The sequence below is a fragment of the Cygnus atratus genome, chromosome 4 (assembly GCF_013377495.2).
Source record: "Cygnus atratus isolate AKBS03 ecotype Queensland, Australia chromosome 4, CAtr_DNAZoo_HiC_assembly, whole genome shotgun sequence".
NCBI lineage: Eukaryota > Metazoa > Chordata > Aves > Anseriformes > Anatidae > Cygnus > Cygnus atratus.
The window spans coordinates 6,779,640-6,806,194 of record NC_066365.1 but is presented as its reverse complement, the minus strand read 5'-3'; the positions used below and the strand labels follow the sequence as shown (position 1 = coordinate 6,806,194).

Below are 26,555 nucleotides of genomic sequence, written 5' to 3'. Positions count from 1 at the left end.
CACAGAGTCTGGCCAGACTGAAAGAGCTTCAACTCTGTGAATGTTGTTTCTTCTTCTCATGCTGGGTAGCAAGCTCCAGAGCCCTTTGCTTTTGCTGCGAGAGTTGAAGAAAACCAAATGAGATTCTGATAACAAATACTTTTGCAGCTAAGTGCTGTAAAATCACGAGTCAGTTTCTTATCCTAGTGTCATAAAACACACAATTTTGCTCCAAGTTAGTTGAGGAATACACTAATAGTTATTTCTACAATTAAATTTTAGCATTTAAACAGAAAGGGGCATTTTTGCCATTGAAAATGTAACAGTCACCTTTCCAAATATATTTTGACAAATTTTACACTCAAGTTCAGTCATCCTGGAATGTCATCTGTCACCATACTGAGCACAGCCCTGTCTGATTTCTTGGGACAGAAAACTTTTGAAAGGATGAATATTAACTGGTCTTCAGCAGAGGGTAACTGCCCTCCAAGCAGTTTCGAGACGTAGTGAATGCAGGATGCTAGGCTGTGGCATCCCTGGTGTACAAGCCTTAGTCTGCCTTCACCTGGGTAAGCTTTGACATCTCTCCTCAGGAAATAATGAACGAAGGTTAGGAATAACTTCTGCATAAAAGAGGGAAAGTCCAAGAGTTAACGGAATAATCCTGAATTCTGGAGATCTGTGTTATTAAACTAGCCTAGCCTTTTAGGCTATATTGTGTTGGTTGGCAAAATACCACAGAAGCGTATTGGTCTTAGCATCATTTCATGTCTTAAAGAGAAAGCAGATAGTAAGTGTTGTTCTAGATTTATTTTTGTTAGGTTCAAAAGAGATTTTGTTAGAAAAAGGACCACAAAGAAAGATAACTAACAACTGTCCTAATACTGTGCTGCCAAAATATCCTAAATGTACCGGCCCTGTTTCTACTGAAGATCAATTCTTTACTGCTGCCCGTTAAAAGCTAGCTGTTGCATTTTGAATAGCATCAACTATTCATCAAAAATCCGAGCGAGCCGAGTATGTCAATGCATTCTGCTTTCTACACTCAAATTTCAGTATTTATCCTGAAATACTAGTTGAATCTGTTCTAAATGTAAAATATTCTGAGCAGTTTTACTAGCAGTTCTGTGGACAATCTTTCTGCCGTGGGTTAGAAATAAGCAGATGGTTGTCATTTCAAGCTGATGACCTGCCCTGTTTCTTGAGCATCACAAGTCCTTGGGGGTGGGATGTGAGGGAAATTAATGTTCTGGCTTCAGTTATTTATAATGGATTTGAAATGATTTTCTTTTTTAATGTTTTCTTCTCTAGAACATATGAAGGATATTCTTGTGATATACGAACAAGAAGCAGAAGAGTGGGCTGTGTATTTAAAATCTCTGTTTGGATACATACTGAATGAAGAAGGAGTCTTACTCTACAATCTGGAGACTTTGTCTTTCAAGCACCTGGAGTCATTCTCTTTACCCTGCTATAAATGTAAACTGCTGATACTCTCGTGTGGACTTCTTAAATGCCTAAATCAAGAGAGATGCTGCTTTCTGGAGTATGTTCTTCAGCCTCCAGATAATGTGGTGATTCTCCTTTGTGGGGTGGAGAATTCAGAGATTCTTTATGAGGTACTGACCTTAGGTGGAAGGAGCAGAGAGATCTCCACTGATCAGGAACCTGAAGAATATCTCTCAATTGTTACTGGAATTATTCAACCAGGTAATTTTAAAATGTAAACATTGTATGATTATTAAGAGTTTTCTATCTGCATCAATGCCGCTTGAAAGAGAGAAGAGTGAGCATTTGAATTTTCTCTAGAAATGAGGTATTGCAAAAATGTTTTGATGCATTGGTTGTTGAAGTCTTAGTGACTTCAGTATTATTTCCTACTGACTTACGGGAGTACTGTCATACATTCAGTACAGCTTCAGTTTCACAAGAAGGCAGCTTTGGAAGGCCCAAAATCTGCCAGTGGCACTTCTGAGCCTACCGTCACTGCTTCGTGGTTGAAGAGCTGGCATACACTTGCTTCACTGTTTCCTGGGTTTACAAATCTCAGAAATAGTACAAAACTATGGGTTTCTTTAATCTCTTTCAAAATGCTTTAACGTGATAATGTATGTATATCTCTTCAGGTAAACCTGGCAATGAAAAATGATTACAGGCCAAGACCCGGTTTCATGGATGGCATAATTTCCAGTGTGGCACACACGAGCTGTAAAAGCAGAAGTTCTCTTCCCCTTTTACAAACTGAAGTAACAAGTCTGTGCTGAAAGGTCTAAAATTGCTAAGTCTGTGTGTGTTTGGAAGCAACAAAGAGGAGCTCATGTTAAAATTAGCACTTCTGGAATGTAAGAACAATTCTCTGGAGGGTTAGAGGTACTGAAATGGCAAAGTCCGTGTACATTAAGTTTAACCTCTCTGTGCCAGGCTGCACAAATGTTACCAAGCAATAGCTTTAGAAAGATAGATGCATTGCTCACTTTGGAAGGATGACGTAGGTTGTGCATCAGTTTCAGGTATATGTCTGGGTGTTCTCTGTAGTCTCTAGGTCTCCTGCCTTCTTTCAGCTCCTGCTGTGCTGTTGATTTTTTTGTGTGTGCTAAGCCGAACGTTGTGCTTCTGTCTTTATCTGCAAGGTGCCATTTTTCTGGCATGGGAGCTTGTGCTTGAGAAAGACATCCTGCAGTTTGGGAGTTTTACTTTGAAATGAACCTGTCTCCAGAAGTATTTGTTCATGCAAATGAACAAATGACAATATTCTTTTGAACACTGGGGGCGTGACCTATCTGGATGTCCCTGCTGCCTGGTGCTTGAGCAAATACATTTCAGGATGCTGTACAGCTTTCAAACCTGCCCTGAATGTCTGTGCACACACATGCTGTGATGGTACGGTCTGGCTAAACTAAATCTTAGGCTCTTCCTGCCCAACAATCTCTCATTCTAACATTTCTTGCTGTTATTTTTTAGCCTTTTCCTCGCTGTATCTTCTGAGCATCTCTCAGGCTTCAGGTTTCGGAGCTACTTACGGTTGCCTGCTATGGTTTCAGGAGGTAATGGTTGAAATTTTTGACTGTGCCTAATATTTAGCTTCAGAGAAGTTCCTTGGCATCTTCTCTGTGAAATGAAAACTGAATCTATACCATCTATGTGTGTGTATAGGAAGGGACTGTGCTCCGGGACAGCCGGTTGACTCATGCACAGGAAATTGCAAACTTTTTCTGAAAAGATAAACAGTTCACTAGAAGACAGATGACGGATCTTTACTTAGGTCTGTGTGTTCACAGAAATATTTATTGCATCTGCCCTCAGGATTTTACTTACTTTTACTTTTTACTTTGCTTACTTCAATGTCAGGTGCCCAATAGGTGCTCAAATCACCATTCCTGTGGCAGTTGCCCAGTATCAGAAGCTTCAGATGCCAGTAAAAAGAAGAATTAATGAGTCCAAAACCTCTGTCGCAGTGTGTACGTCTCGAGCAGGGCTGCCCTGACAGACTGGGATCAGACAAGATGTGTTGCCTGAACTAGATCCAGGACCGGGAGCAGTGTTGCTGCCTGGTGCTTTGGGGTGTAAGCCCTCCTTCGTGCACACAGCTGAGAACTGCTCTGGCCCTGGTTTTTCTGTCCTGGTGTGCCTCGGCCATCAGGCAGGCCAGCTCAGGTCGCTGCTTGCTAGGAGAGCTAGGCACCGCTCTCCGGTGCACCGTGCAAGAGTTGTGAGTGTGAGATGCTGTCACCTGGGCTCCGAGGAATAAGGGTGTGCCTTGCTTATAATTTACCTTTGCTTAAAGATAATGGTGGCTGCAATGTCCATATTTATGACGTTCTTTTGTAGAACCGTATTAGCTCTTAGACTTTGATATCTCTGGCGGAGGTTTTGAGAGATTACACATTTGGGAAAGACATTTTTCCTTTGGGTTTAAAATGGCTTGCTAAGGGGTTATTAAGCATACTTGAATTGCTTCTCCTTTGAAGCTTTTTTTTTTTTTTAATGCTTTCCTCAGGATTGTGCACTCAGAAGATGACCCATATGGAAAGAGAAGGAAAGTCCTATCTCTTTTAATTGTTTTCAGTGCTTATCTCTTGTCCCTTATATTTCTGCTTTTAGAGATAGCAATGAAAACACGGTGGTGTATGTTCTCCATGGTTTTCCCTTCCTTTTCCTTCCCAAACATCCATTAGTGTTAATTTGTTCCTCCATACACTTGTCATCTTGTCTCCTCAGTATTAATAAAGAGCCGTCACTCTACCAAAATCTTAAAAAAAATTTAGCAGCGTGCTCTAACGACAATGATTGCATGGCACCACGCCGCTGTTCACCACCACAGTTCAATTCTGTTAATCCCTAAGGACAGGGGGCTGTTGAGGTGTTAGGTCTGACTGTTTCTATGTTTCAGGGGTGGCTGGTAGTAGTTATAACAGCTGAATATGGATGCCAAATCAGGTTGTCACAGTTCTGAAGAGAATTAATAATGGTGTAGGTTAGGTGCTAGCAACCACCATCCTACTGCAGCTTTCTTCATGCTCTATAAACTTCCTAGGTAAAGTAAGTTCTCAGCTGTCCCTCCTGTCTTAGATGCCATCTCTTTGGACTGTTTGAACAGCGTGATATAGAAAGAGTACAAAATGAAGGTAATTTTGTATTGCCCCTACCAATTATTTTGAAACAGCGTTTCACCTACCAGATGGTGCCGATTTCATCCTGTTGGAGCAAGTAGTGTTAGAACTTCCTTCTGCCTCTCTACTAGTACATGTACCAAAAATTCCAGGCAAATAATCATAATTAAAATGCTTAGTAAAACTAACTGAAATGCAAGGGCAAGGGGTTTTTGTATCCAGTAGGGAGCTTGTTCCCCCTGCAGTGTAATTCAAAGGCAAAATCTGAAGGGTTTGTCATCCCTGTTGGAATAGAGCAAATGGAGAACATCTTGGGAGAGCGAATGGAGAACTGAGATGTATGGAAGCTGACCTTTCTGACATGCTTCCTGGTTGGTGAAAGGTTTTATTATATTCACCTTAGGCAGGAAGAAGAATGCAAATATTTTTGCTGCTGTCAAAAGATTCCTTTAACAGGACTTGTTCACAGAATACTTCACAGCGATGCTATCTGACTCTCTTAGGTTCAGATTTAGAGTTTTTGAATTTTCTGTGCCTGTTGTCATTAAAAGATAAATCTCTGAGATTAGAACATTTAGAAATGTTGTTATTCTATGTTCTGTTATTCTAAGATGGCCCAGTGTGATCTAGTATTCTTACTTCTCTTTTCAACAGCTCTGTGTAATATTCCTGAAAGTAGGGTCAGCAGACACTTCCTTTGCATTTATCCTTTCCTTTCCCTTTTTCTTTCTATCATTTCTCTTTGGTCTGCTGAACAGTGTACCCCTTTTATATCGAATTGTTGTACTTTCAATGTATTAATCCAATACCCTGTTTTTTTTAGCCTAGATATAGTTGTGGGTTCTTGTTTTTTTTTTGTGTAGTCCTGAAATACTTGTATTTCAAGTTCAGGCTATTCATATGCTTGAGCAAATGATTTATAGATGGATAGTTGCAGCTAGAAGTAGTTAATTAGATCTCTAAATGTCCTAAATTCCTCCTGCAGTTATTTGTGCCTCAGTATTGATGATGCAGAAAGGAGGACAGGTCTCATCTAATACAGATACCTTTCTGTGTCACTATTTCTAACGTATGCTGACATTTTTATGAGATATTTTTTTTTTTGGTGGGACCTCTCAGTATAGCTCAGGCGTGTAAGTATCTATTAGTCTGGTTGCTTTTTAAAATTTGATTTGATTGTTTACAGCTCAAAGAAAACTTAACAGCTGTTGTTATTTCTAGCCTTCCCCCTAGCAAGTGGTCGGCTCTTTTCTGCCATATGAAGAGAATCTGCCACTATAAAAATGAGTAGTTGAGAACTGCTCAACAAACCTACATGTAGCCATTCATATCTGCTCTTGTCTCAAAAAGTGGGAAGAGGTACGTTAATTAGCACAACCCAAAAAAGCTGAATTCAGAGTCTCTGACGGCCTGGGAAGGATTGTCAGGAGGAATACTTTCACCTGAGACAGTGGCATGCCATTAATTTCTGGCTATTAAGAAATAAGTATTCAGTGCGCCACCACACAGTTTTAACCACCAAGAAGAGTAACGTTAAGAAAATTGATTTTGCAACTAGTAGTAAAGTATAGCTCTGGAGTAATGAGATACTAGCATTTTGTATTTGTCTCTAATTAGTTCATGCTGGACAAACAGGCTAGGAGCTTTAAAAAAGGTCTTAACATAGATAAATTTCTAGGCCACTTCAAATATGGGTGTAGTTTCCATTGTGTGGGTCATAGAAAAGAGAAACGAGCTTTTATGGTATCTGTCTCGTGTTTCATTTTATTGGAATTGTACCATGAGTTTGGGTATAATGTTTGAATACTGGAGTAATACTTCATATTTTGAGTCCAGCGCTTTGTTTTTCTCCTGTAAAATCCTATTCACATTGGTACTCAAATAGAAGTAACTAATGACAATGTGAGTTTTCTTAGGCTGCCAGCAGAACTTGTGCTGATGGAGTAAACCCCTCATTTAAGTGGGAACTTTTCCCCTTTGAAGAAAATAGTAGTATTTCACCTAGATTTCGACACTGACTTGGAGTCTACAAAGAAATGAAACTAAGCACTAGGAAGAAGCAGAGTTCAAGAGGAAACAAAATCCCTGGTCTTTGAGTTTGTTTTTTTGTGAATAGTGAATACAGTGTGATTTTGTACGTGCGGGAGCTAAAGCCAGGGTTATAAAGCTTCTTGCGTGGACACCCAAGATCGAGTAAATGGAGGTAAGAGGTGGTTCTGGCTTTGCTTACTGCCAGAGGAGGTTGCAGTAGATGAGACCACACAGTTGCCCCTCTTTCCGCCTTCTCCAACATCTTCTTGAGGTGTGTTTCTCCACCGCCTTGCAGAATGACTGCTGGAATGGCAGTGCAGTGATAGGGGCTTGGGAGCAGGACTGCTACACAAAAAAAAAAACAGGTTTAGTGTCACTAGCTTGTTTCATAAGGCATCCGTTCCTGGCTATTTCAAACCAGAAGAGAAACGTAAGTAACAGCCTGCTGTTGGCAGCCATGGATCTGCTGTTGAGACTGCCTGCCCCTGCTACTTAAACTTTTTGATTTCTATGTTCCTTCATGTCTTAACTCCTGCAAAATCCAAAGCAGACTTTATTCATCATATCAGATTTTTCAGCAGCTCATTTTTTGATCTGTCTGGCTAATCGAGGTGACCCGTATGCATGGATACTGAAGTGTGCATCGTGTACGTGATATTTTTCCTCTGTTTTTTAATGCTAATTGGATGAAAACTGCTTACACCTGGGAAAGTGAATGTACAGACACCTTAAATGCCATTAAAAGACATTCGCTGTAGGACAAATTCATGAAGCTTTTTTATTAATAAAAGTCAAACTAATAGAACATAAGCATTGCTGCCACAGCATGTACTACTTTAAATTAATGTACTGTGATTTTACTGTTGTTTATTTAGGTTACGCGTTTTTTATTTTAAAAAGGAATTAATCGTTTTATCATCATTAGTCTGCTCTTTCAAGGTTGTTTGTGGACGCCATCCACATTTTTGTTGTTTATCGCACAAGAATCTGTAGTCTTATGTCCTTAAAATAACATATTATTGACTCCCCTCTAGTTTTTATACTATGGTTACCAGTCACAATTGTGGAAAAGTTATTATTGGAAGGCATCTAAGGAAGTCCTCTGGAAGTGCATTCTTTGTGTATTTTCTGGCATGCAGAGGTTACTATAACAGAAGTGCTCTTTGTAGTTTCACCACAATGTATTTCTATTATGTCAGTGTCAATTTCTTGAAAGTAAGACAAAATAAGGGTTATGTTTTCCTAATTTAATAAATAAATAAATAAATAAATCACTGACAAAGTAGTATAGCACCTATATAAGTTCATGCTGAATAAAATTAATATTAGGATAGGAAAAAAATAAACTTTTTGACATAGAATTAGATTTCTATCTTGGTAGGGTTTCCCTATACTGACTCAAATCGCTTTGAGGACAGAGCTTGGTCCAAAAAATGTTGTTACAGTTACAATCGTAAGTATTCAAAAGTCAGAATGCTGCAGATACAAAGTAGCCTATTAGATTTTAATTAGGCCCCTTGTTCATATGCACTGATTGCCTTTAATTACGTAAGTGCATTCTTTTTTTCCCCCTCTCAAGAAGCTGGCCTCATTAGCACGCAGGATAAGTAGTACTCAGTTAATTAGCAGTTATTTGATACTTTGTTTTGTGTTTGGGTTTGTGGTTGCATTACTTACTCCATTTGAATGGCATTTGAACGCCATTCAAATCCTGTTGAGAAAACAGAATTATCAATTTGCTAATGTGCTGTTCTGTAGAGCTCATTTCTGTATTATGAGTGCTATCCCAATAGTGGGTTTGGTCACCGTTTTACATACTAGTATTTAGCAAGATTAAGGTGAAGCATTTCTTCTGGTTCAACTTTGAGGCATGGCTTTTTGTAACACTTGCCACCATACAGTACTTTGTATGTCCGGATTCAAACTCCCTTTACTTTCAGATCAGTTGTGTGACTGCTCAGACATCTGCAGGTCATCTGTAAAGCCTTTCAAAGAAAAGAGGAATATAAAACTAATGAGAACTTCTCAACAGCATGTTTTAAAAGGCTTGCTACCTTTTTTGCCTTAAAACTCCAGGATTGGAACAGGAAATTATTTAAATTCTCTGGAGCAGGAGTCAGCAGATATCACTAGCCTTTTCCTCTCACTGGAATCCCCTCCACATTCACTGGACTCCTATTATTAAAAGAATAACTGAATCAGAGTAAAGTAAACAGCACCATCTTTTAGTACAAAACCACCAGTCAGTGCCAGAGTAGGTCTGTCTTGTGCACTGCTCCCAGTACAGATCAGTTTAAAAGAAATAGTCAGCAGTATACCACAACGGAGAGAGACTGCTTTTGAGTGTTAGGTTTCATGCAATCTAAATAAAGTGAAAAGATCAGTCATGGGGGTGGTTTGCGGAAAAGGGGTAAATGCAGTTCCATCTAAATCTGTCTCTAGGCTTGTTCTTTCCACTCGCTCTTGGATTTTTTTCTCCCTACCTGAAAAAATGTAGCTATAAGATAGCTTTATTATCCATTTAGAATAACATCCAAAATTTCATCTTACAAAAAAAAAAATTCAAATAAATGTATTGACTTTTCCTTTTTTGTGAGGCTCTAAGTTGCTTGTCCATTTGTTAACTGTTTTTCTTTGCCAATGTTTTGATTGTTTTCTAATGCTAAGGTCTTCCTTAGGGCAAAATAAAGATTCAGTGAAACAATAAATCTGACAACAGTGATGATTACTATCCTAAGTTGATGACAATTTAAAGATGTTTTGAAAGAGATACCCATTAAAGAATTATTCTCTTTCTTAGGTAAGCCACAGAATGAAACTCCTGGAGCCTCTTTTTCTTACATATATGAAGCCGTTCTTGCAGATGGTGAGTTTGAATTCCCCTTGCGTTTTCTGAAGAGTAGTGGCTCTATTCAAGTAAATGAAATTTGTTTCCTTGCATCTTGTCAGACATGAAAGGCAATAAACTGATCTTACCATAGCATACAGCTGTGTAGAGGAACATGCCTTGTTCTCAGACATCCACCCACACATCTATACCATGTGTTTTTGTGAGGAATGTAAAAAGAAGAAGAGATTCAACAGGGCCATTTCCTTTTTCCTTGAATTTCAGAGTAGAGAAAAAAGGAAGACCCTGAAAAGATTTTATTTTTTTTTCTGTTCCCAAAATATGGAGTTTCGCTTGTGGAGAAAAGAGAGCAGTCCTGCTCACATTATACTTGCAGCATCAGTCACTGTCAGCCAGTGGCTGGGAGAAGCCCTGCATCCAGACTTCAGCTCCTGTTGGCATCTGTCATTCTGGTGTATTCGCATTTGTAAAAGCCCATAAAAAGTCTTACTGGGGAAAACAGAAGGGTAAGATCTCCACTTACTCTTAGTAAAGAGCTGTGTAATGTATTTCCTGTCCCCATGTCTTACTTAAACAGCTTTATTTCTGGGTTGACACCTTTGTGAAGTGATCAGCTTAACACCACCAGTGTGCTGCCTGAAAAAGGCTTTGTGAGGCCGAGAGTTATCACGGAATTCCCAGTGTAGGAGATCAGTGCTGCTGGACTCTGAGGTTCCTGTCCCAGTAGGTCTGTCTCCCTGGCAAGGTGTCAGGGCTGAAGGATGCTGCCAGCTCACTGGTTCTTCTTTACTGGCATGAATTATATTTATATATGTCAGTGACCTATGGAGTTTAGGATTTCAGCTTCTTAAGGTAATTTCAAAACATTCACATTAACTTACATGCTTTTAAATGCTTACTGTGCTTTAGTTCACAATGCGTAACAGTCTTGGGGCACGTGTACTGGATACTTCCGAGATAAAACTAAAATGACAAGTGCACTCAATAAGCTCACTGGGCACACTTCAGACACTAGCAGGTGTGCATCTTACAGGTCCGGACTAGAACTAGCTGGAAATAAGCCCCTTTGAAATGTGCGTAGTATGGAAGTGAGTATTTAGCACCAAGCATTTCTTCTTACTAAACCTTCTCCTATTAGTCCCACCTCCCTTCCAACAAGGATTGTCTTGGCATTGCAGGTGTAGTGGTATGATCTCAAGCAGCAAACTGCTGTAAAGTGACAGTTTATCCCTACAGCCCTATTGTGGAGATTTCTAAGGATGTCTCTTTTGGTCCTGTGCTGAATGGACCATGGCTTAGTGCATTGAAGAAGTTTGCTGGTATAAAGATGTCTTTTTCTCATTACTGGCTCATCACCAAGTTGCTCAATAAGTTGGCATCACTGTTCCTTACGTTCACGTTTGTGATGCCCAAAAAGGACAGTAAAACAGGGAATGGTTAGGGAAAACAGAATTCTAAGAAAAGAAAAGACTGAGGAGATGTTCCTCCAAGCTCTAAGTCCTCCTTTAAACCCTGACCCTTTTTTTCATGTGAATCCTTTTCTACTTTTATACGGAGACTTGAAGAGCGGCTTTGAGTCCAAGTTTCCCATCAGCTGAGTGGTTGATGTTGTAATAAAATGAATTGAGGATTTTCCAGCTAAGGAAGACTTGCATCAAAAGCAAAAAATTTTGCTTGAAATCTTTGCTGGAACAGTCTGGACCGCAGTTTTCAGTCAGCTTTTGGCAGCTACCTTGGTAGCACTGATTGTATTGAAGCACTTAAGAAGGAGAGATCTGAGAACTTGTCATCTTCCATGGCAAACTTGCATTCCTTCTCACCGCTTGGGAGGTTCGTGTACCATGCCATTAAAATCAGCATTACATAATTCTTCCCTTCCCACTGCAGCTGCCTTCCTGCTCATGGCTAAGAAGTTCTGCAGGATCCCGAGTGGATGCCATGTAATCTCAACTGTAGTATCTACTGATTAATGATGTCTGGGTATTGCTAAGAGGACCAGATCGATTCTCTGCTGATGTGATGAGTGAAAGAGCTGACTAGAAAAAAGGGATTCCCAGTAATAGTATCATATATGTGTGGTTAAGACTGACTCCTGAATGACTACGAAGAAATGCCTGGTCAAGATTTCTTCTTGGTGGTGCGATGGGGAGCAGTTACCTGATGCTGCTGCAAAACTTCAAAGGGAAAAGTACCCCCAGAAGACAAGTGATTGCAGTTTCCATGATTCAGCATGTCAGTCTTTTCAAAGCCAAGGAACTAAGATGGCAGCTGCAAATGAAGCAGTGTTAGTGCCCTGCAGAAAGTATGTGAACCTTCAGGTGGCTGGGCAGGATTTGACTTTGGATGAGTTGTGAAAAATGCTTCTCTCTGATAAGAAGAGTGAATATATGCAGTCCCGAATTGTATGGATGACACAAAACAAAAGCGGCAGTTTGTGGTGGTTTCGCTCTGCTGGGCAGCTAAACTCTCCCACAACCGTTCTCCTTCTACCCGTTCCACAAAGGAAGAGGGGTGAAAATACAGTGAGAAAGGGCTCAAGGGCTGAGATAGGACAGGAGGATTGTTCACCCCATGGGCTGCCGGGGGACAGCCTGCTCCACCAGGGGCCTCTCCACAGGCCGCAGAGGAACTGCTGCGGCGTGCCTGGAGCACCTCCTGACCTCCTGCTGCACTCACCTTGGGGTCTGCAGGGCTGTTTTTCCTCTACGTTTTCCTCACTCCTCTGTCCCAGCTGCTGTTGTGCAATTTCTTCCTTTCTCCAATCTGCTCTCACAGAGGCCCAACCAACGTCACCCACTGGCTCAGCTCTGGCCAGCAGCAGGGTCCCTTTTGGAGCAGCTGGAGCTGGTTTTGATGGAACATGGGGCAGCTGCTGGGCTCTGCTCGCACAAGCCACCCCTGTAGCCCTCCACTACTAAAACCTTGCTGCCTAAATTCAGTACACAGGATCACTGGAGAAATTATAAATCAAGAAAGAATTTTTCCTACAACAACATTTTATGTAAGGTGCAGACTGGCATGCTGAAAGCTGAAATGTGTTTTTAGTGTACAGGCATTGCACAAAAGTAGGGACAAGCTGAGGGAAGATGGAATTTAGACTTGAACTGGAATGAAAGTTGAACAGATCAGAAATGTAACACCAAAATAAGAAATCTTAAGCAACAAGGGTGGAAAGAGCAGTGAGTGGATGATAAGACACACAAAAAAAGAAGACAAACAATATATCCAATAAAGCAAAGATAGATGTGGAATGAGCAAGCACTAACAATCAATAAGAAGTGATTGACTAAAGTGAATTGTGCAAGGCCTTGAGGGAAAAGGTCAGAGAGTACACTGGAAGATGGAAAAACAATATGATCACTGCGATCCTTTGGGGAAATATGAGCTACAAGCAGATGTGAAAACAATTGATTTGCTAGTACCTGCCAGTGATGGAAAAGATCCAGTTGTGGAATGCTAATCACCATGTTACAAATTTATGAGGGCTCATTCCTGTAGGTGATAGCTGAACAAGTCAGTTCCTTAGCCACTCACAACTGTTATGTATTTACTTTATTTCTGGTTTCTGTATAAGAAAAGTAGTCTTATATTTATTACTAGAAAGCTGCATTTTGAGAGATTCCCTTGTGGTTCCTCAGGAAATTTTCTGCTCTCCAAAGACTCATTATTTATAATTTGTACTGAGGTTGGAGAAGTGAAGCAATCTTACTGGGATGAGGGTATGCAGTCTTGTAACCATATAGCTAAAAAATGTGAATGCCTTATTGTTGAGTTGCATTCATTAATTTACCTGCAAAGTACGACTAGCCTAAAATTTAAATACCCATTAGCTGATACTCACCTTCAGAAAGGCTGTTCCCTTCTGTGAAACAGCTTTGTCTTTCTTAACATTTGCCTTTAAGGTTTATATCCTGTACTATTTAACTGAGTTAATTAGGGGTGGGCAGTCCGAGCACAGAAATATGATGTGGACATGTAATAGCTGTCTACCCATTAAGTTTACTAGCAGACATCTTTTGGTCCTGCCCAGAGTTTTTTTCAAACTAGCATATGTGCATACTGTTAGCTACATCCTTAACCATACTGAACTCAAGAAAGGCCGGCACTTGGTAGCAAAATAGATGGCATCCCTTCCAGAGGTAAAGGAGCTATCAGAGCACTTCCACTCTGCTGTTAGTTCTTATAATGCTATCTGAAATCCTGTTTTAGTAGAATCTGTGTATTCTGGCACCTGGGTGTTGGGTTCAAGGATGGTACCTGAACAGGTAAAGCCCTCAGATTTACTTTCATATTCATAAACCTAACAAAAGGAAGGTAATCAAGAGTTAGAAACCAAGCACACGTCTAAAATACTGCTCTTTATGGTGTTCCTGAGAAATCAATGTTCTGTTTAGTCTACCTTAAGGGTCAATAGATTTTAGCTATTTCAAACCAGAGGCGGGAATAAATTGCAAAGCAGCCTGTCCCCTGGTGAGTTGGTCTTGCTGACAAATCACTTTTTTTTTTCTTTCTTCTTCTCTATTACCAAATGTGTCTGGTAGGAGTCTTTCTGCTGACTGAAACTGTGGCAGCATGGCATTGGGAGACGTATGGTCTCTTAGAGAGGCATATCCCATATAACTTAGAGCTGTACAGGTCAAGAAAAGCATCATAAATTTCGTTCAGGGATTGGTAAGAGCCCTGTACAGGTCCTGGAGCTCTGCTGTCATACTCAGAGCAAGTTATGCTATTTGATAAATGAGTTGCTGCAGTCCAGGCTAACTTCCGTTACCTGATTGATTTAAGGGATGCTGTGATGTGGAGCACATTGTCTTGTGTCAGTGTTTGGATACTGTTCATGATACACATCCTGTACTTTGAGTAGGTCGAAGGCTGAGGATGCCAGCTACCAGTGTCTCTCCCCTCTACCTCTCCCAATGCAGTTGTTAAAGGACTATTCAGTTATGTCAAACTTCATGGCCTTTCTGCTTTGTCATTGAATTTTGATGACTGTAAAGGATATTCTTCGTCAAGAGAATAGCTTCTGACATGGTCAAAAGGGGAAAGTTTGGCTGCTCACTAGTAGTTCCTTGAGGATGGTGTTTGCAAAATCTTTAAGATTCAGCCTGAAATCTGAGCTTTTGGCCTGCCTGCCAGATGTGCTTCCCTGAAGTATGAGTTAATTTGAAAATGCTCTCCTCTAGCTGTGTTCTTTTATATCTGTGTCATTCAAAATGTAGCCACATGCCACTTCCGTGTCCAAACACAGCACGCAGATTGGACCAGGCCGAAGTGTATGAGGCTTAGATTGTAGTTTAGGAATAATAGGGCCAGTAGGCAGCTGCAGGTAACCCCTTAAGAATAATAGCAAAGTTGCAGGGCCATCTTATGAGACAAACAGGTTTTGGAGGTCTACTCCCAACCCTGGAGGCCCCTGCTATCAGTCCTCTCATCTCCAGTGGCAATTTGAGTCAGCAGCTGGAGAGTAACACATCTCTGTCATTCTTGTTGTAACTGTCTCAGATTTGGGGCCGTGTCTGATGCTGTATCATCCTTTACTGAAGAAAAAAAAATGTGTGTGCTGATACCATAGAGAAATGGAACAAAAAGCCCATGTTCTTACTGTGGTAGAACTCCAGTAACCCTGAAGTAGCTGGATGGGTTCTTTAATAACATTAAAGAATTATTAATTAATTTAATAATGTTAGGCTTTAATATCTGAGAACTGCTGGTGCTCACAGAGGGCCAGGCTTCAGTTTGCCTATCCCAGGAGAAGACTCAGGAAGGAAGTACCTGCAATGTAGAAACTGGAAATAACAGGCTTGGGTTCCACCAGCAGTTCTGCTCCGCACCTGAATGACCTCAGGCAAGTAGTTATGATTTCCGAACTAATTGGCATGACTAATAGCTTAGAAACTTCGGGAAAGTCTTTCTGTGTGTCTAAAGCTAAGCAGAGTGGTCATATTCTTAGTGCTACTGCTACAACTGAATATCATGGATTTGATTGCAGTAAAAAGAAACACAAAATGTGATATACAGGGAGAGAGAGACTTACTCCCCAAAAACCTCTAATCTAAATGTATACGTTGGAATCAAAACACGGATTAATGAGTTTATCAAATCTTTTTTTCCAGGCCACAGACAAGTTGGGAGCTAGTTAGTTGTTGTAGCTTTGGATTGCCTCTGAATATACAGTTAAAGTCATATGAAAGTACATATCAGAACAAACACCTGCAATTTCATTCAAATTATTTCTTAAGTAAGAAGTATTGAGAAATTCATAGTAAATTGCTTTTTGCTGTTCTAGGTTTTTTTGAAGGCAAGATTTTTTTGTTTGTACCCCTCTTCCAATTTGTATACAAATACAATGACTTTTACGTTGTTTAGATGCTTTTATGCTGGCTCCATTAGGCTACAACTATATCAGAGTGGTAAATTATGTACAAAACCATACCTGATTAATACAAAAAAGGTGAGTACGCACCTTTGCAATCAAATTAGTCTTTGCCTGCACGTACATAGTGAAGCAGAAAACAATAGATGTGGGGGGATTACTATGCTGTGGGTGAGAAATAGGCGTGAATGAAAATTGCAGCACCATCCGTTGCTAATATAACATGAACATCAAGTCTGAATTCTCAGAAGAGAAAATGCTGTTCCTCATAGCTTTTAAGGAAGCTGTCAGTTTGATGCTTATTTGCAAGAAAAATTGTTCACTATAAATAAAGTAACAACCATTTTGGAGACATGGGCAAAATAGGCCAACTCACAGAAAGCTACTGTTTTTGACAGAAGAACTCAACCATGGAAGCAGAAACTGGGACTGAGAATGATTTTGAGAAAAACAAAGATAACTGCCAAAGTATTTTACAAAAGATATATGATTCAGCATAGAGAGAAGTGTTATTTAGCACTTGTTCAATAACGAATGCATTTACCTTGGTCTGGAATTTATACATGACAGAAAACAAATGGAAGAAATTAAGTCAGATGTTTGTATGTTTGAGCATGTTTAATCATTTTCTGTGATTTTAGAAACCTTTCAGTTCCCAAGGCCTCTCTCACCATCAGTAAAAGAAGACTTTTCAACAGAGTAGAAAAGGAGATTTGCTTTGAAATTATATCTTAGCAAAGATTTATGGTAAAGATGAATAAATCCCAAGTTCATGCTGAGTAAGATAGATTCACTGAATGGCAAGGCCAGCATGGTGGATGTTTGCTGCTGCCATGTTTCTTACAGCCTTTCTCAGGTCTTCTCTAGAGCAATCCTTGCGGTTAGAAGCTGGCTTTGATTGCCACTCTGCTGCAACTTCTGCTGAGGTCATACAGCATTTAGAAACAGCCACACTTTAAGAGGATTAACTTTCATGATCATCTATGATAAACGTATGGTGAACTGCAGGGAGAATGTGATGTGCCAAAGTCGTTTTCCTGATTTTTCTACATTTAGGACGTTGCCTTTTGTGTGTGTGTTTGGCTCTACTTTCAGTCCTCATCTCTGATGAGTGCTCATACGTGTTTGGCTTCAAGCTTTTGAACTGAAAGGAAGCCAGTTTTACATGAGCCTCTCTTTAGTTATATCTCACAGAACAAAGTAGGACGACCACTGCCCATACCTCACATCATGCAAGGGAGCGATCCCACCGTGATCATGCCTCAACAATTGGCTGAATCTGACCGAAATGCTCTTCTGTGATCTTCTTCACTTTAATCTTGACACTGCAACACCCCGTCTTTTCTTTTGCGTGGCAAGTTGGCCATATGTGCTTAATCACCTTTCCATTCCTTGTCATGTCTGAGCTGATTTGCCCCTTATTTTCCCTCCTCTTATTTGTTGCGTGATCTAGGGATACATGAGGACCTTTTTCAAGGCAGTTTCTTTTCTTCAGCTGGCATTGCTTTAGCAAGACCTAAAGAAGGACTGAAAATCATAAAGCTAGCAGGTTTTTTGCTTTTGTAAAGCCAACTAAATTTTGGCTGTGAAACTCAATCCATGAGTAACCTTAGAAAACATAAATCTTTTATAAGTTTGTTTTCTGCTATTTTTACTACCCCAAATCTGTCGCACACATTGTTGACTCAAAACATGTAGCAAGTAATCAAAGACAGACAATTTATAACCCACATGTAGACTGCAATAGGAAAAGCTAAAGAGGATATTTACAATTCTTTTTTTGGAGGAGGTCGGATGTGATGTGGAAGTTGTTCAGAAGCCTCGGCTAGGCATTAGTTGTTGAATGCACAAGAGACTAGAAGGGCTTCATGAAAATTGCAGTTCATGCAAAGGAATGCAATTTCAAAGTTATTTCATGAATTCAGAAAGCAATAATGCTATCCAAAACTTTTTGTGTAAAATATACCAAATTGATGTTTTGAAGTTATGCGACTTAAGAGAAAAGATTGAGGTAAAACTGAAAACATCAGCTCCCTGCCCAATTAAATGAATATCTGTCGCAGTAATTTGAGGTAAAATATTTGATTATTTAAATACGATCTTCAAATTAAGATCAGTCTTTTCTGTGTTGTGATCAGTGATAGATATTCATCAAAAGCAAGCCAACAAAAACAGCCCTAAGGAGATGGAGCATTGCCCTCTATAATAAATTATAATTCCCAGCAGGAGTACCCCGAATAGTCAATGGAAGACTATTGTAGGTTTTGGTTTCTTTTTAGCTTCTAGCTCATAGTGCTGTCTAAACATCATTAGTTATATAACTTCTTATATTTTGACCCTACAAGAAAGGATCCGTTTTTAGTCATCCATTATTTTAATCATTACTGCTACATTTTAAGAACCTCACAGATAGGTCACTAATGTAAAAGGTTAAAAGAACACATTCACCAAGCTACACCTACCCTTTAATATATCCACTCTCTTATATATTTCAGGATTATAATGATGTTCCTTTTATTTTCTTTTAAGATCATCTTCACCTTGAGTTCTAAATTCTTATTAAATGATTTTTTTTTCTTAAAGCCTTAACAATTGATGAGGCTCCCTAGCCATCACTTTCTGGTTAAATGCAAGACCATGAAGAGAATTAACATTGAAGATGTCCAAAATTCAAATGTACAAAAGACCTGTATAGCAAATAACACCTTCTGCCCACAGTAAACACAAAAGATGTCTATACATATGCTCCATCTGTTGTAACAGAGTATTATTACTGTGATATTAAACCCTTATGAACCATATTGCTTTAGCTACTGCCACCAGTCCATAGTTTGCTTAAGTCCTGGTGTATTGCTTGTTCAGCATCTGTAACTAACACTTCACTTGGTCGTTCCTTGTTCCACGCCATTTTAGGATAGGTAGAATGCAACTGCTGGTAGGAGTCTGAGTGCTGGAGATGGTGGTTCTAGAGTTTGCTCACTAAATATGGGGTAGTGATGATGTAAATCACTCTTATTCTTAGACTGCTGTAGATCACTTTCATTGATATATATATATAATATAGACCTGACATTTACTGGAAGAGGTCTTGCTTGATCGTTTTTAGCTAATAAATTGCTAACCACTTTTCACAGTCAACAGGGGAATCCCTCATTCTATTAAGTATCAAAGTCTGTGATGTAAGAGCCACATTTCTTAATAATTTGTGTAAACTCTAGAGCAATGCAGTCCTAATTTTGGCTGGGCTGGAGTCCTGATAATGTATGTCACTACGCATAATAAAAATATGAAGAGCAGTTAATGTAGGAGGAAAACATTATCCTAATTTGAATCAAATTGATACCACTAGTATTGACCTCGCTAGATGAATTATTGCAGACATTAAAAGGTGGAAGCAATGGCCATCACCTTTGATAAGTAGAGCGCAGGCTGTAGAAATACAGTTATCATGAACTTCACATAGATTAGAATGTGTCCACACAATCCTTGAAGAATGATAAATGACAGGAAGCTGGCACCTATGAATCCAGTGCCTACCAGATTTATTATTCAGTCCTTTCATTCTGTCTGGCTGATAATGAAATGTTTCTTGTCTTTGCAAGGCTCCTTTGCATAAAGTGGCAGAAGATTTTTCAGAAGAAGCATGCACCTCATATGAGTTGCCTTCTGAAGCAAATTCTGTGTGCTTTAGCATAAGATTTATGAGTGACTTAAAATCTGAACATAGAATATTCCTAAAGTACGTGCTGTGGGTATACAGCATCCTAGGCACACAAAGTGAAAACTGTTCACCCCTGCAAGGGTTCAGGCCCTTCCTTTCCTGAAAGGCAGTGCCGAATAAAGTCTAGTCTTTACCATGATAATCAGAGAAATTAACTTACTTTTTCAGCTGGATTAGTTAAACTGCATGGATTCTCTTTCAGTACAGTCTTTACTCAGTTTAGTTTATTTGACTTTCAAAATAAACCAAAGCAAAGGGAATGAGAACTACTTCAATTCAGGAAAGTACGTCTACACATAGGCTCAGTGTAATTTTACCAATCTGCACTGAATTCATCACTTACATTGTGAATTAGTTTGCATTAAAGGCATGATGATATAAGCAGGAGTAGGCTGGGGAAATTTTAATAGCTGGCGATGAACACTGTACCGCCCACCATAGATGTTCACAGAACCTTTAGCTTCCTCAACAAAACGTGGACAAATGATAGGTGGGTTTTTTTTGTTTTTGTTTTTCTGAGACCTCTTTAGAAATAAAAACACATCTCCAAAACGCATTTTCCGTCAGGCACTGCATACCAAAGTTTCTGTACTACATTCGCCAGCATAACTTCGCTTAGCGGTTGCATTTATTATAGAAGAAATTTATTAAAATCCATGCCTTCAGAAGCCAAGCAAGGTTGGTAAGGAGAGGGAACGTTCTGTATCAGAGAGACTGATATATCTGGGGAAATAAAGGCAAGCAAGAACTGGGAAAACTAATTGTAAATTACCAGTACTGATGCTGAATGGAAAGAGTTCTGTGGTGCTCAGGAGTGCTGTGTGGTTTGTGTACCTCAGTGACTTGAGTGCTTCTGGAAAGAAGTAAAAATGCCTTTGGTATTTGTTTGAGCAGAGGCAAATTGCTACTGTTCTGTATGCTGCCCATCACAAATTTATATTAATTCTACATCCATTTAAAAGGCAAAGATGTGCCCAAGAAGTTATTTGTGTCCCAGAATGTAATTGGCTGTGGATGTTCCATAATTTAGAGTAATACAAGATACTGTTGATATCTTTCAGGATATTGTCTCACCAGCCAGTCAGGATTTTTAACTCTGAGCTGCTTGGGATGTTGTCATTAATCTAACTAGGTGTCTGCAATATGCCGGGTAATCTTGCGTGATGAAGAGCTGCTGCAGTCCTTTGAGATGGGTGGCAAGAGTGTTTTGTACAGGGTAATAGAGTGTCTGGAGCCGAGCAGTAATGATACAGCTGAGAAGCAGCAGGTGTGAGGAATAGCCTTGCTAAAACACAGGCTTAGTCAGAGCTCTGCAGATGCAGTTGTCAATTCTTTTATATTTCCTCATTAAAACTCTGTGATTTGGTGAAGGATTCACTGTGGCTCTTGGGCCTTTCCTGGTACAGTGGAAACAGAAAAGAAATCGGTCACAAGCTGCCTGTATGATTGGTGTAGCACATCCAAACCCAGACTGTCCTACACAAAATATGTAAGCCTTTGGGGCCATCTTTTTGTTCGTGAAGGAGGGCAAAGGCTACAGAGTCTCAGTGTCAAGGAAATGTGTGTCTACTGTTGTGGTTACATGGTCCCATGCATCCCTGTCCTCACCAATCCTTCCAGACAGGCGGGCTGAGGTTCTAAGAGCGTAGCATGTCCTTCTTTAAATACAAGCAAAGCAGCAGTGGTAAAAATCACAGTTTCTCCCAGTGAATGCTAACAGCAAGAGAGTTTCTTTTACTGAGACAGCAAAACGGGCTCTTCTCTGCAACCTCGTTGGTCGCAGTGACTTTGGTCTAAAGGCCGTGTCTGCTTTGACTCTAGTGAGATGAAGCATATGGGTAGAACCTGTTCATGTAAATAAAGGTTGCAGGACCAGAACTACAGAGGCAAGCTCTTTATCAGAGGGGAAAACCTCACCTTTTTTAAATTAAAGGGAATTTTGCCAAGCTTTCATGTAGTGCCCTTAATGTGACTCCAAATGCTATGCAAGTTCTCTAGTATGTTTTAAACCAAATCATTGCCATGTTTTATTGATCTGGAGTGATTAACAGTGTCCTCATTTCACCTTATTTATTTCAGATGACCAGACCAACTATGATTTTAACTTACCAGATACCAGGGGAGCTCCAGAAAAAACAGATCTCAGTTTTGAACCAGAAGTACTGTCTGAAACATTAGAAGCTAATGAGCAGTTGGTATTGGTGCTTCCAGAAAGAATATCATGTGAGGTAAGGTTTTCGGATGCTGAAATCTTCAGGATAACAGTCAGTGTTCTTCTTTTTCTGCTGCAGTCTCATTCATACTGTATCAGTTTTGAAAACAAATCTCAGATAAGGGGCCAAAATGAGAGTGTATGAAGACTGCAATCGGATTTATTTTGTCTTTGTGTCACATCCATACTGCAGCCAGAAGATTTGCAAGTAAAATAGTTTCGAGTCAGCCTCCGAGGGATTTTATTTCTATGAGAATTATTTGTCAGCTTGGGTAGAGATGTTACTGTCACGAGGACCTTGTAGTTTAGAGGGAGCATATAGTCAGCGACTTCTGGAGATACAGAGAGTCTCTTGTGAAGAATCCACAATGGGCACATACATGTGTACCCATACCGCATGAGTTACACAATGAGCGATTGTGTGAGCATGTGCCTTGCCTAATTTTAAATTGAAATCAGAAATATTTTTGTATACATATCTGCATGCACGTCCAATGGACACAAATGTTCATGTGTGTTTGGTTTTGATCAGGGTTGCTGTGAGAAAATATGTGAAAATGTAAACAGAGGAAATACATTATCCAGTGCTGCATTCCTTCATGTAATTGGGTGGCTGTGGTCAGATATGGAGGTTGCAGTTGAAATGTCACATATTTTGCTTGCTGTGTTTCAGCGGGCTAGCCCATATGTTAGCCCTTGGGGGCAGATTACCAGCTGAATATCAAGTAATAAGAGATATGTTTTATTTTGATATGTACCATTTATGCCATATCCTATACATACAATAACAACACTTTAGTGCAAGTCACTTCAGTAGAGGGCTGTTGTCTCAGGGCACTTGCTGCTTCTGTCTTACTTTACTGTCAGCTCATTGTAAGAGTTTAAACGAGACTTAAGTATTTGTAGGTTCTTCTTACATGCTTGAACGTCGTTTTTCTAGACTGTACAGTAGAATAGCTGTAGAAGAAGTAGCACTACACCTACATATGCATTTAAAATACTGCTTTAGAACATTGGTAGGTAAGCTGAATTTTAAACACTACATTAATTTTGTCATTTATTGTCTGTAAAATACTGAAGGATAACACTGAGATGGCATCATGTGTTGGTGTTGTGATGTTTTTTGTATGACCGTATTGGTAAAGGAACTTTCCTTCCAATTTATGTTTTAATTTGCATTTTATGCTTTCAGTATAATTTTATGAAAGACTGACTAATGGGAACATATTTTAATTTAATAGAACCCTGGTGAAATATTCATTTTGTTGAAAGATGAAATAGATGATGAAACTTTTGAAATTGAATTCATAGCAGATAATCAACGAATTAGGACACAGCCAGCCTCTTGGAATAAGAAGGTCAAGTATATGAAAGCCTTAGGTAAGAAAAAAAAAATCATTACCTTTAAGTAAGGAGAAAATTTTGGACTCCCTTCACTTTTTCTGATAAGTAGTTTCACTTCCCACTGCTTTGTAGGTGTTTCCTGTACATGGGTTTTGCATACAGAACATTTATTAATAATGCAGAGAAGCAAGGCCTTGTGATTTATGGGAAACTAGGCTCTATTAGATTATTTTTGTGTGGTTAAATGGCATGTGGCAGTCTTAAAATGTCATTGATTAGTCACAGATTAACATTCTTCAAAAACACTGCCATAAAATGGAAAGCTAATATTCTTTTGTTATTACCCTATTACTAAAATGTTTTATTTTATATCTAATGCAGTAACTTTGGTTATACTCCTCTCTATAATTCTTACTGACATAGGAAATATCTTTTTCTTTGTTCTTTTTTCCATGTTCATGCCATTTCTCTGTGTCACTCAGATCTACTGGTTTGTAATGATTTTTTTCAACTGCTCCATACATAATTGTACTTGCCATATTTTCCTATTTTGCCTGGAACATGACAAACAAAGGAAAAAAATACAACATTTTATCTTAGGAGATCTACAGTGTCAATTTAAGGGTCGCACTCGTCCCCATGCACTTAATGAGAGTTACAAGTTAAAACAGTTATGACCTAGGCATTCAGAGTGTAGCTTGCCACTCTGTTGCATGCTGTGTATTCCCAAAGGAACTTGCATAATATTTTATTTTATGACCATTGCAATACAACATTAGGTAGGAAGAAAAATACATATTTAGGCTACAGTATGAAGAAAAATATATATGTAGACTACAGTTTTCGTAGAGCTACAGGCTTCTTGGCACTATTTTTGGGTAACTCTGTGGCCTGATTTTTAATCCTGACCACTGTCCATGTGCCCTGTTCTTTACTGCTGTGATGGTGCAGAGAGTCTGTTTTTACAGACATGAATGGGAAATACATCGCCAACAGGAAATTTTCATCAGTAACTGGATTTCAGAAGAGGAAAGCTTAAATCCTTGTTCTCAGGTCTTAAAGGATTCTTCCAGAATGATTCTATAAGATCATTGTTAATCACAGGGAGGTTCCAATAATGGATGCAGAAATAAATTGGGAAAAGTAAATGAAATATGATGAAAAATGTGGTAGAGAGCTGCAGTTTAATTTTATTTCTGAAATGTTTTTGTTTTTAAAACATTTCTCTATAATCTTTGTTACAAAAACTGGAGAAGTTGAAGTTTGGGAATACCTTTTAACAATAAGGATCTAGCTGATCTAACATTATAAGAAAAATGGGAAAAAAAAGTTTGGGCAGCTTTCCATTTCAGTTAATGTTCTGTTCATTTAGTTTCTTTGGCCCTATTACTCTTCTCCATTTGCAGGGTTGCCCATTTTTATCATTCTGTAGTGGGCAGAGTTAGAATTGTAGGAAAACCGTGCTAGTGCTGGTATGGTACAGCAGGATGCCTGGCACAATAAATACTAATGAATTATAAAATGAGCTCAGAGAGAGGGCTCTTGCTGCATACACAGAGCAAGTCATACTTAAGTAACAGACTATACAAATGCCTCTTTCCTTTGCTTTTGCTAGGTAAACAACTGGAATGGAAGTAATTATACTGCAATTTCTGCAGTCTAGTTCAAGTCCAATTTTGAGAACCTTGCCTGCAATTAAGAAAATGTTTCAAAAGATGAATAGCAGTTTGCAATAAATGAACTTTTCCTTAATTTGTAGACATAAGGGAGCTGATTATAGGTCATCAGTCCATCAAAGGGAAGTTGGAAATTGGAAGTATACAATTTTCATCTCCTTTCTAACATGAAGCAATACAGTAGCTTTGTTTCATATGGATTTGCAGATATGTATTTTCTTTTGTCAGCTTTTTAATGTTAGATTGAAAGACCTGCATACAGAACTGCCTACACAAAATCATCTGTGAAATGCAAATCCAATCAATTCATCACATCTTACGCATTTTCTGTGGTATTTTCCTCTGCTCTTTTACTCATTCCCCGAGATGTCTGGTCTGGGATTGCAAAATATTTTCAGCTACTGTTCTGATTTGTGTTTTATAAGATTTTCCTGCTGGCCCTGTATATATAAATGTCTACTGTGGGGGAGTCATTAAGACCACAGCACAGATCGAGTATTATACTGCACTAGAAGAGATTGAGCGCGTGTTTCAGAAAGTGGCTGACCCGATAGCTTTTGCTTGTCAGGTAAGTTGACTTCTGCATTAAGTTAATGAAAAAAATAGAATGTAAGTGCCAATATGAGCTAAGAAAACATACGCCATGCTGTAAAGACTTTATTTTGATTGCGTAGTAATGAATAATGGCTCAATAATAGGCTTAGGATTAAAGAGGCCCGTCTTTGAGATACCTAGTTGTGAGCAAGTCAGGCAAGTGAAAACAAATTTTCTCTCCTTTTTTTGTTTTCATTTAGAGTTAAATAAACATCCTTGGTGCTGTATATGCCCAATGAACAACATCCTACATTACAGAGGATGAAAATAATAACAAATAGTAGCGATGTCTCTCTCCCTTGAAAGCCTTCCTTTGAGTATGTTCTAAAGCCAATAGAAACAAGTAACCTTAAGTCACATTGTATTTGGAAGATTATTATTCATTCACCAGTAAATGGGATTTTTTTATGGCATAGCTGGTACAGAAAAAGGCAGGTTGCTATTCATGCAGAGTCCATTTACAGCTGCTGAATTATCATTCACGTGGTTTGCTGGTTGCCATGCAGATTCTTTGCATATATTTAGAAGAATTCAGATTTTGAGCTGGATTTCAAATCAGCACAGCAGACTGCAGTACTCTGCAACATCCTTTGCCGATGGCACATACAAAATAATAAGAAAATAAAACTTTTATTAAGAAAGGACAGAACCTCAAGTATCATTTGTTGAATGGTGGGTAGCCAGAGCAGACTTGTCATTATGTCTATATTGTAATTGCAAAGCCAGAACAGAAATAATAGTCTCTGTTTCCAGCGCAGACAGTCTCATTTTCCTGTGACAAATCTACCTTATCTACCACCTAAGGCATTATAAACATAAAAAAAAGGATTAATAAAAAATGATGTATTGTGTTATTTGTATTCAGTTCAGGATGGGGGTAGATTGTTTCCAAATACATTTCACTTTTGTTCTAAGCAAACAACCCATTGCACAAGAAAAAATAGTGTAACTTTAAATACAAGTGCATTCTTAAAATCTCTGTAATATCCATCATTAGAAGGACTTGGACGTAAGTTTCTAACAGGTTTTATTTAAAATGTTATGCATAGGAAATGTATTATGATTAAAAAATATAACTAATGTAGTAACCTAGATACCTACGACACACCTGGGATTTATAATGGAGATCTCTTTCTGTTATTCAGGAGTCTGACCCTTCATTTAACC

General features: G+C 39.0%; 1 protein-coding gene across 1 annotated transcript in view; it reads left to right on the top strand.

Annotated features, from left to right (window-relative positions):
* BANK1 (B cell scaffold protein with ankyrin repeats 1) overlaps nucleotides 1-26,555 on the top strand; it is a 115,240-nt gene that overhangs the window by 1,830 nt on the left and 86,855 nt on the right. The window contains exons 2-5 of the mRNA XM_050710364.1: nucleotides 1,291-1,689; nucleotides 21,642-21,790; nucleotides 23,016-23,154; nucleotides 25,220-25,362. Of these exons, the coding sequence (XP_050566321.1) occupies nucleotides 1,291-1,689; nucleotides 21,642-21,790; nucleotides 23,016-23,154; nucleotides 25,220-25,362 (830 nt within the window). The remainder of the gene's footprint in view (nucleotides 1-1,290; nucleotides 1,690-21,641; nucleotides 21,791-23,015; nucleotides 23,155-25,219; nucleotides 25,363-26,555) is intronic.